This window comes from Protopterus annectens, chromosome 2.part2 (genome assembly GCF_019279795.1).
Source record: "Protopterus annectens isolate FY-2018-M chromosome 2.part2, PAN1.0, whole genome shotgun sequence".
In the NCBI taxonomy this organism is placed as follows: Eukaryota; Metazoa; Chordata; order Ceratodontiformes; family Protopteridae; genus Protopterus; species Protopterus annectens.
This window is the reverse complement of record NC_056730.1, coordinates 24,591,930-24,602,854: the sequence shown is the minus strand read 5'-3', so window position 1 is coordinate 24,602,854 and position 10,925 is coordinate 24,591,930. Positions and strand designations below refer to the sequence as shown.

General features: G+C 36.9%; 1 protein-coding gene across 1 annotated transcript in view; it reads left to right on the top strand.

The window, feature by feature from the left end:
- The window catches only part of ARSB (arylsulfatase B), a 1,447,444-nt gene that overhangs the window by 1,369,690 nt on the left and 66,829 nt on the right, over nt 1-10,925 (top strand). The window contains exon 7 of the mRNA XM_044063707.1: nt 5,091-5,216. Coding sequence (XP_043919642.1) covers nt 5,091-5,216 — 126 coding nt within the window. The remainder of the gene's footprint in view (nt 1-5,090; nt 5,217-10,925) is intronic.

Genomic DNA, 10,925 nt, shown 5'->3' with positions numbered 1-10,925 from the left:
GGGGGGGAAGGTAGTGGTTGGATGGGGTGGGTGATATTAGAGTGGGAGTTGCAAGGGCATAGCCAGCATGTTTTTAGGTGCGCTTTTAGTAAAGTTTTGAAGTGGGTGCATGATGGTATGGAGGTAATTGTGGGTGGGAGGGAGTTCCATAATTTGGCTATGGTGCAAGAGAATAGTGCTTCACCAGCAGAGTTATTGGCTTTAGTGATCTGCAAGTGATTTTTGTTGCTGGATCTTAGTGGTCTGGTGGTACGATAGGGTTGGAGTAGATTCTGGAGGGATGGGACATTTAGTGGATGGTTTACTAGTTTGTGGGCGAGTGAGAGTTGATACCATTGAAGGAGGTGAGGGAGCTCAAGCCAGCCCAGTTCAGCAAGTGAGAGACTATTTTTGCTAAAGTTACATGTAACATCTTTACTGTATTTCTGCAGAATCCAGCTATTCCAGATCATGTCTCATTTCCCAATTCCAGATTATCTTTCGTCTGTTTGTAATCTTCCTTCATTTGTTAAAAACCTTCTGTCTTCTGATATAATTACATCTACATCACATGTATTACAACACTCCAAGTCCCTATTCTTATTACTATTTCTTAACGCTATTCACGTTTACAGAAAACACTCTAAAATTTTAATGTTCCCTTTTCCTTAGATTTATGATTTCATAAGTTCATAGCTAATTACTAAGCTAAATTTCTTAGTAGGCCATTCTAAGCTTAGCCAATTATCTCACAAGGATGAGAATCAAACACTGTATGTTGTGTCTATGAGTTAAACACCTTAACCATTATACCAACCCCAAGCATTAACTGTATATGTTTTCATCCATTTCATTTCTTTCTTTTGTACTTTTCCCTTTAAATTTTCTCTTTGTCTTTTACCATTTTACCAATGGAATTTTTCTTTTGCTACCTCCCAGTCTATTTCTTCTTTATCACTTATTTCAGAACCATCTTCTGTGTCCTCTTCATTATTTTTTCTCATCTAATTGTTCGTTCTATTTCTACTACTTCTGAAATATCTTCTTTTGTTCATTATCTCCTCTTTCTTTTTCGTTACTCTTATTTTAGTTTTTGCAATCCATTCATGAATGTCCACTTTTGTTACATTTATAACACTTCAATTCACATTTTTCTGCATCACGTCCCATTTTCCAACAAATATAACATTTTTTTTGTCACAGTTCCTTATTAAATGGGTTATCCCCGGTATTTTATGACACCCCTATTACCCTCTACATTTATCATGCTTGGTGTATGTATAATGTTTTCTCTTTCTATTTTTAACACAATATTACAATCCCATCCACCAGTCAATAAACCACTTTTGTCATAAACTTTTGCAATGTGCAGTACTACTTTACATACCGTCTCCAAATGTCCTTTCAATGTCTCTGTTTCCACCTCTGTTTGAAATTTTACATGAATTTTCTTTTTTGTTTCCCTGTTAAATATTTTTATCACATAAAGATTCTATGGGTTGCAGTCTTTCATTTTTCATACTCTCCTAGAAACTTTTTCATTGAAAAAACAGTCTCAAATATAATGGCACAAAGTGTCTCTGTTAATAAGAATACATGCTCTTACCTCAGGTGCTTTTACAACCAAAGGTGCTATTAAATTATCCCACACTTCATACCTATCCATTTCTTTGTCTTCTTTACTTTGAATCCTTAACACATATTTTATTTTTTTTCATTTTCTTCTGCCTTCATTTCTGGTACTCCCCTTTTGCCTTCTTTTATTTTCTTTGCATATGTTTCTTTTCCATCTTACCACTATTCTTCAAGATTGTTTGTGTATCCCCCTTTTGTATTTTTTTCTATAATGCACCCCCCAGGAAACATCTCCTTCATTTTCTGTCTAACTCTGCATTACCATTTCTTTAAGTAAAGCATCCCACAATGCTCCTGACTGGAGGGTTGTAATTATACATCCATCATTTTCTGGCTCATCTCTGTCAGATTTCTTTGACACATCTCCTCAGAGTCCTACACACATTATCCAGTCCTGGTATTTGCTTTCTCCTCCATTTCTCTCACTGCTGCATTATCTAATTTTCTCGATTTGTCTCAGTGTTTCTGTGGGCCACCTCTGTGCCTGGGACAGAAACAGGAAGTGGTCCTGCAAAATAGGTCCCACTCGCAACAACAAGAACTAAGGGAAGTGCCCCAATGCCCTGGCCAAATTTCTTCTAGTAGTATAAATATCAGCTCACTTCTCCCCAGTAAAGAGCTACTGGTCTAGTGGGACTAACCTGGTCAACAAAGGATAAGTAAATAAAATAAACAATCTGGGTCTGACTATGGACCAAGCTAATTAATCTAGGCTATGTTTCTCCAGATGAAAGTAACACCCTTTGATGACTGCTGAAACCTAGTCCTTTAGAGTCAGTCTGTCATAAAGTAGAACACCTGGTGTTTAATCTGCCTTTTAGAAACTTGAAAGCAGTGTTTGAAAAATGAAGCCTGTTCTTATGCCTAACTGATGTAAACTGATTTCTGCTAGAAATCCAGCCTCCTGTATGCATCCATGCCTTTAGTTCATCTGTGTTTTTAACATAGCATCGGTAGGCACATCTTGTTTATTTATTTTTATTTTATTTAACATTTATTTGCCAGGAAGGTCTGACTGGGATAATATCCTATTTTCAGCATAGGCCCGAGGGGAAAACTTCCACAGTAACATAATTTGGTTATAGTTAAATAAATTTATTACAAAGGCTAAAACATAAGAATGACATATTAACTATGTAAAAAATTCAGCTTCAACTCATACATGTGGACATATACATACATAGTGCAAATGTTTAGACAGCTGTAACAAGTTGATAAAAAACATTGTTAACAGATAAAGTATTCATAAGTTGCAGTTCATAAAGATGACATTAAACACACTGAGTATACTTTTTGGAACAGAGATGACTAGATAAAATAGTCTAGGCAAAAATATATTTGATCTTTATCTAAGAAATAGATTTTACTAATTCCTTCTCTCTGAATATAGTCAAAGTACGCTGGTGGTAGAAGGAGGGAGAGATTAGATTAGCCTGGGGTAGTGCAAAAGCAGAGCCAGGTTTTATTTAGCTAGTCTTTTATATATTGGCTGATGGCTGGAAACTGTGTTCTGATTTTTTTTTCACACTAGCGTGCTTACTTTTCATTCTTTGCACAAAAATCTAGAAGTATAGTGAAGTTCAGATTTATGCTACCAAATGAAAGTTCTTTTAAGAAATCAGTTTGTCTTCCAACAATCCAGTACCAGAGACTTACATCTGCTGACTCGCGTAATGTAGAAAAACAGTGTAGTTAAGGTAATGTCATAGCATACATTTGGTATGCTTAAGTGCTTGTGAAATTACAATCTTTCAAGATGTTTATTTAACTCAGTTTTCAACAGACAGGAGTTTCCTTTCACAGAGGCAGAGGCAATTAAATATTTGAGAGTTCTTTGCCTGATCTTTTACAAAGGAGGCTTGAATTGTCATGCCTGTCTAGTGTTTGAAGGCTAGTTTGCCTTTTCTTACACTGTGATTTGTTCTCAGACTGCTACAGCTCCTTCCCATTCCACCCATTACTTCATACCTCCCCTTCCTGCCATCCCTGCGCATCCATCCATCACTGGGTCTATCAGCACTTTACCTCCCCCTTCCTGCCATCCCTGCGCATCCATCCATCACAGGGTCTATCAGCACTTTACCTTCCCCTTCCTGCCATCCCTGTGCATCCATCCATCACTGAGTCTATCAGCACTTTACCTTCCCTTTCCTGCCATCCCTGCGCATCCATCCATCACAGGGTCTATCAGCACTTATCCATCCATCACAGGGTCTATCAGCACTTTACCTTCCCCTTCCTGCCATCCCTGTGCATCCATCCATCACTGGGTCTATCAGCACTTCCTTCCACGCATGGAAGTTTCTCTGATTCTGGGCATCCTGGGATCCTAGGGGTGGGGGGGCTTGTGACAGCAGCTGCTTCTGTGCAGGGCAGTTGAGATTTATTTATTTTATGACCTAACTTCGGTTTACTTTCCCCTGTGTTTGTTTATTTCTGTTCAAGAGCTATTCTTTTCTGTGGACTACAAATGCCCTCCACTCATAATAGGCATACCCTTCCCTTCCTGCCAACACTGCAGATGCCTAAGCTGTAATCAAACCTAGGTCACCTGGGTTGTTCATAGGGCTTTATAGCTCTACACCATGACCCTGCCCTCTAGTTTGATTCTGTATGAATTGGTAGTTATATCACTGTTGCATTTTTAACTTTCTTAACATATATAATTATTAGACAAATAATTCATGGTCTTCAACCTTTTCTGCCAATGCATGTTTGTGAATGTTTACTAGTATGACATTCTTTAATTAGACTATGTCCATGTTTGTAGACTGCTTACTGAAGGCATCTGAAACTAAACGTTTAAACTTTGTTATGTTTAATCTGAAATCTGCCCTTCTCTTGTGGGACTGGCTGGGTTTTGAGACTGAAATTCTTTCAAGAGAAGAAGAGAAGGGGAGGGGGGGAATGAAGCCCATTAGGTACAAATCACCACTGCTGGTTACACATCACATTCAAAGCTGATAGGCACTAAGCCTCTTTATATGTTACTGTGTGCTTAGTCATTGATTGGATGTCAAATCTTTGTTGTATGCTCAAGTGCTATAGCAAGTGAAGAGATGGTTTTGCAAAGCAGGTATGTTTGTTTTTCCTTGGCAAAGGTGAGTTTTTCCTGCTGGTGGGTCATAGAGCTTACTCTCCATGGCATGGTGAGGAGCTTCATGGTCTATGAAGTGGAGTTGCTTCTACTTCCCAACCAACAGGAGCCATGTGAGGTGCTTTGGACATCTAATGCCACCGGAGATTTCCTCTTTGTTTCCATAATACTCATCAGGTAAATTAGTAGGAAGTGAACTAAAGTCAGGTAATTCTGCCTAAGCTAATGTGTCAACAAGGTATGAAATTTCCAGTCAAATCAAAAAATATAGTACATGATCCTGACAGTTCTAGTTAAAGAAAATTGTAAATAAATAAAGCTGCTTTCAAAGCACAATGGAGAACCTTAAACAAGCAAATTATCATTTTCTCTTTTCCAGGTCCTGGTACAAGCAATGAGAGATTACCATCAGAAGCCACAGTAAACAGTTGGAGTTCTATTTTCAACACATCCATCCATGCTGGAATCCGTTACAAAAACTGGAAATTGCTTACTGGATATCCAGGTACAGAAGACTGCATCTTACAAATTATGTTTGACCTATAAATGCAATATTTTTTATTCTCATCATATGACCTACATGAAGCATAAGCAATTGCTACTTCATGAGAATTATGAATACATGCAAGTCAACAACCAGACCAGAAACATATCATTTTCCTGTTGTCCTAGTTCATATTCTTAAATTGTCTGTGCTATACAGATGAATAGCAGTTTCTAACAAGCATACCAGATAGTCATTGCAATATTATTTGTGATATTTGTGTCTTTTGCAGTTAGTTTTCCCTTTACATGCTACACATATGGTAGAATAGATGCAGTAAACCAACAAAAGTATTTTATAAACAATTTGCATAAAATTAATGCCACACCTTTATATTACACCTTTGTACCTGGAGCACTATATAAATCTCTGGTTAAAAACATATTAAAAAACCACTCTCCTTTCTGCTGTTAAAAGTGTAGTATAGACAGCCTTTATGTAAATGGAGTAGAAGATTAAATATCGAGTTATGATGGGGACCAGAATCAGGCTCCCTACTAAGTGTGAGACCCCATTCTGTGAATCCTCAACACTTTGAAACATAAACAGCAGTTCGGACAGATTTCACATTGCTTTGACTAGTTGGTTACCTCTTTTAGCATCGTTGACAATGTTAGAGCATTTTAGTGTATTTCCTAAAGACATTTAAACAAGCCCGGTTCAGTGGTGCTAATATAGTTAGTCTTAGCTTTAGTTTTGGTGGAAACTGCTGTAAGCATGGGAGATTAATATGGTTTTGGAAGAAGAAATGGAGACTGCATTTGACTGCAGAGATGTAGCTTTGCTTGAGTGAGATGAGGTGGAAAAGAAAACAAAATGTTATGCAATTGTGTTATTAATATGTCAGAAATGTGCATTGGATATAGTTATATATAAAGAGAATCGAGTCTGTTCAATGTTTTGACAAATGGAGTGGCCAAGACTATCCAGTTTTCAGTGTTTGAAAGATAAGTGTGACACTGCCTTGCTGTTGATACAGAATTGTTGTAAAATAAAGAACAAAACATTTGGGATTGATATTGAAAAGTAACTGGTTTTGTCAAAAAATGAAGCACACTCATGGAATTTGAGACTGAATATTGAAAAATCGGGAAACCTTGGCTTTTTTGGAGTTTTTAAAACCAAGATGGTACTTTGGAATGGGTTTACCAAGAGGATATTGAGAACTGATTGCCACTGATTGAAGTAAAGCAAGCAGTTGGTAAACCTGTAGTGATTTTGGTACATTTTGCTTTTTGGTATGAAAAGGAGCTAGTCCTCAGTAGAAGTAGTGGATAAATGTGATAAACATTTTGATGAGGATTCTAAAGGCTGGGTATTTCCTTATTTACTTGGGGATATGATATGACATGAACAATTTCCCTTCCACACAGCAAATCAGATTGTAATATGTATATAACTGTTGTTGTTGTTGTTTGGCTTTTCCCGGTTGGGGGTCGCCACAACGGAACTCCGGTCCACTAATGATTGGCAGTAGATTTTTACGTGCCGAGTTGCCAGCTCTGAAGCACAACCTTCAACGAAGGTACGCCCATTCACGTATGTCTCCACACAGAAGACACTTTAACTGAGAATCGAACAGGACAACGTCTTACTGTGAGGCGACAACGCTACCGCAGCACCATGATTGTCAATCTGATTTGTGATTCTTGGGCATTGGAGTTTACTCATTATGTGAGCTGGCTGGTAAGTTATTTTCAGTAAGTGATTTGGATAAAAACACTGGAAAAGAATTTGCAGAAGGTTTTTGACTTATTTGATAGTGTATAGGGTATGTGTGTGTGTGTGTGGGGTCTTCTGCCTTGCACTGAAATTGCAAATTTCAATGTACAGGATGGTTTTAATAGACTAATAGTATTTTGTGAAGAACAGAAATTGCAGAAGGGACATTCTTTATGTAAAGGCTTTCAATGAATACTGTACATGAGGTAGATTAAGCAAAATAGAAATATTGTTAAGGTTGCATGCGTGCATACAGGGATATGGGCTGTCATTCTCTAGTAGTGACTTTATGAACATTGGCAGTTGGAATGTTTATAATAAAGCAATATAACCTTACATGACTGTACTGGAAGTTTGGGCATTGGGTATTTTTTTATATTAGCGGTTGTATGTCAGTTTAAGATTATCGAAACTAGAATGAATGTTCATGCTTTGCTGAAGAATGGGATTTATTTATTTATTTTATTTATTTTACATTTGTTTACTGGGAATGTCCAACTGGACACAGGTCCTTTTTCAGCGGAGGCCCGGGGGAGAAAAGCTCCACATTTGCTTAATAATTCACATAACAATGTACAATAATAAATGACAATACAAAAATGATACAGAGGAATGGCAAAGTTATACAAGAAAGTAAAGAATAGCAAGCCATAAAAAATAGTCTATGAGAATACAATGCTGTACAAAAAAAGTTATAGACTGTATTTACAGGAGAAGGTTGTAGTATATGTTCAGACATTATTACGTGGGTTAGAATTCATATGATGGAAAGTAACAGTTGGTTGTAAAACGTTTGTACTTTTTGATCAGTGATATAAGCAGACAGTGGGGATGGAGAGGGTATGTGAAAGTGGTGTTGAGGATAGAAGGATTATGTAAGTTGTTACACAGGAGAGATAACTGTGCTTGGATATAATGTCATGGGCTAGTCAAGTTTAAAGGAGGGTAAGTTATACACAGAAGGGTAATAGCTACTGAAGAAAGGAATTTGGTCTATCAAGTAGGGTTGCAGGAACAGAGACAAGAATTTGAAAGATGTATTTTGAGTAGCTTTTTGAATTGTGGGATAGAGCAGTTAGAAATAACGGAGTTATGGAGTTAATTCCATAATCTGGAAATGTGGTATGAAAGTACTGATTCACTTTGGAAACCTTTAGGAGGGGGTTGTTGGAAGAGCGGAGATGTCTAGAGGAGTTGTATGGCTGTAAGAGGCTATAAAGAGCAGGAGTTTTATCTGGGTGACGGAGGATTTTGTGAGCGAAGGTTAGTTGATTAAAGTTCAGTAATTGTGGCAGTTCCAGCCAGTTTAGTTGTCTAAGTGATGTGCAGTGATGGGAGCTATATAAGGCACCAGTTGCAAATTTGGCTATCATATTGTAGCAAGATTCAAGTTTGGCAAGGTCTGTTTTACAGATATTGGTTAATACTGGGGAAGCAAATAAGAGAGTAGATAGTAGGCGAGTTCGGGCAATAATGGATTTAGTATTCTTGGTTAGGAATTTGTTGTTCCTATACAGGAGACCAAGTTTCTTGTGGACCTTTTTAATGGTTCGTGCAATATGAATATCAAATTTCAGATTGTTGTCTATTTAGGTTTACATATCTGGATACATTACACTGGATATTACATTTGTATTTAGTAATTCCAGGATTAGTATAATCTATTCTTGAATAAAAACTAAACAAAAGATTAAATCAAACAAGCAATCCTACTGCCAACTGCTCAATCACAAATAGCACAGAAACCCTAAGTACTTTTCATCTTCTGTTAAACTCCTGTATACTTGCCAATCCAACACATCCTCACCCACAACAAACAACAACAAAGACAGCCTCACTTCCCAATTCAACTCCCAAGCAAATTGAAAAATTAAAACGTTTTAAAAATCAACTTAAACAATAATACATACTGTAAGCACTACAAAACAGAGCTTGACTTGGCAGAGTTGAAGATGTTAAGATTTGCACTGGGTGTGACGAGGAAGGACAGGACTAGGAATAAGTATATTAGATGGTCAGCCAGGTTGGAAGGTTTGGAGACAAAGCCAGAGAGGCAAGATTACGTTGGTTTGGACATGCGCTGAGGAGGGATGTAGAGTATAGTAGGAAAAAGATGCTAAGGATGAAGCTGCCGGGTAACAGATAAAGATCGAGGCCTAAGATAAGGTTTATGGATGTGGTGAGAGAGGACATGCAGGTGGTTGGTGTGACAGAGCAAGATGCAAAGGACAGGAAAAAATGGAAACAGTTGATCTGCTGTGGCGACGCCTAACGGAAGCAGCCAAAAGAAAAAGAGTAAGCACTACAAAATGACTGTTTAATCTACTTACTATTTCACTGCCACTATATGCATACTTATGCCTCCCAATCTTCCTGACCTTTACTTTATTTCAAAATACAAGTCTGTCTTATCTGAGTAGTAATTAACTGCTATATCTCTCTTAGTTAACCAAATCTGTCAGCAATACTTTCTCTGTTTCTACCTCATCTTCATCACTGGTGTCAATTCAAAGTACCCAATTTAATTAGTTTACAAATATCTACTACTGCACTGTAATGTAACGCGTGATTATCCAGTGTATGTAAAAGTAGGTTTATAACAGTATTGCAGGATATGAATTATGTTCATATACTTTATTGAACATTTTTCTTTAACCCTATATTTCTGTATTTCATCTGTTACCCTTTGTCACATTTATTCTTTGAGTTAATGTATGACATTGTATATGTTTTGTGTTGAGATTTTCTTCCCATGTCCCAACTGAAATGTTTTTTTTTTTTTTTGCCTAGTAGGACTTTCCCTGTCAAGAAATAGAAATAAATATAAATAAGTATAAATAAAAGTTACTTGTAGATATTATTTTAATTTTTGGGGCTTATTTGGTGGGTGATTTTTTTTTTTGTTACATATGTATGAAGTCCCCTAACATTATTAAAGAATTTATGAAGAAGGTTTTATATAAATGTAAGTAATTTGATGTTACATCATATTTAATTTTCACAGATGGTCATCTTAAACTTAGACAGAGGGGGATTCTCTTCCTTTCTTCCAGTGCATTGGTTCACTGATTTATATTTAATAAGATAATTAAATATAATAAACTATTTCATTGATTGTTTTTGAGAAAAGGTTATTAAAACGTTTTAAATGTTTAATATTTGCTGGGACAATAATACAATAATAGGTTTATTGTTGTGTAGTGGGGAAATTCCTCCACTTTACTGACTTTTTGATTTTAGTGGTAGATAAGACACTAGTAAAACAGTAGTTCTAATTTTAATTTTGTTTATAAAAGGCTGCTAAAGTGATAGAGATTGGTGATTGATAAACTACTTTACTAGATTTTATTGTTATATTTGCTGAAAATCTCAGGTTATAGTAAAGACTTAAGGTTGGTAGATATTTGGTGATTAATGCTTTAGTGCAAATTTGAAGATGATGCTTTAGTAATAGACTGTTAGGAAAACTTCAGATGAAGAGTTCCTATTGCAAAATCGAACGTTAAGAACGCCGAATCCTGGAAGGCTGAACTTGGTAGTTCGAAAGTTGAGAATGTTGAAGCCGCAGAAACCCGAATTCTTTCCCAGGGAAAGAATTTGGTTGGCTGTTTCTGCGGCTTCGGCATTTTCTGACCAGGTCAAGATAAGTGCACAAACGGGTAGTGACAGACTTTAGGGTTAGGACGTGGGTCAGGTAAGTGTGCGATAGTGATGGACTTTAGGTTTAGGGTGAGGGGTCAGGTAAGTATGGAATAGTGATGGACTTTAGGGTTAGGGCGCAGGTCAGGTAAGTGTGCGATAGTGACGGGATAGGGTTAGGGCTGGGTTAAGGATAGTGCATAGATAGTGGTGTATTTTAGGTTTAGTGTAGGTTTTGAAGGTGTTTGGTGTGATTGTGTTATGCGTGTGTTTTTCGGAACAGCAAATTTTTTTCCTGGGAAAAAATTT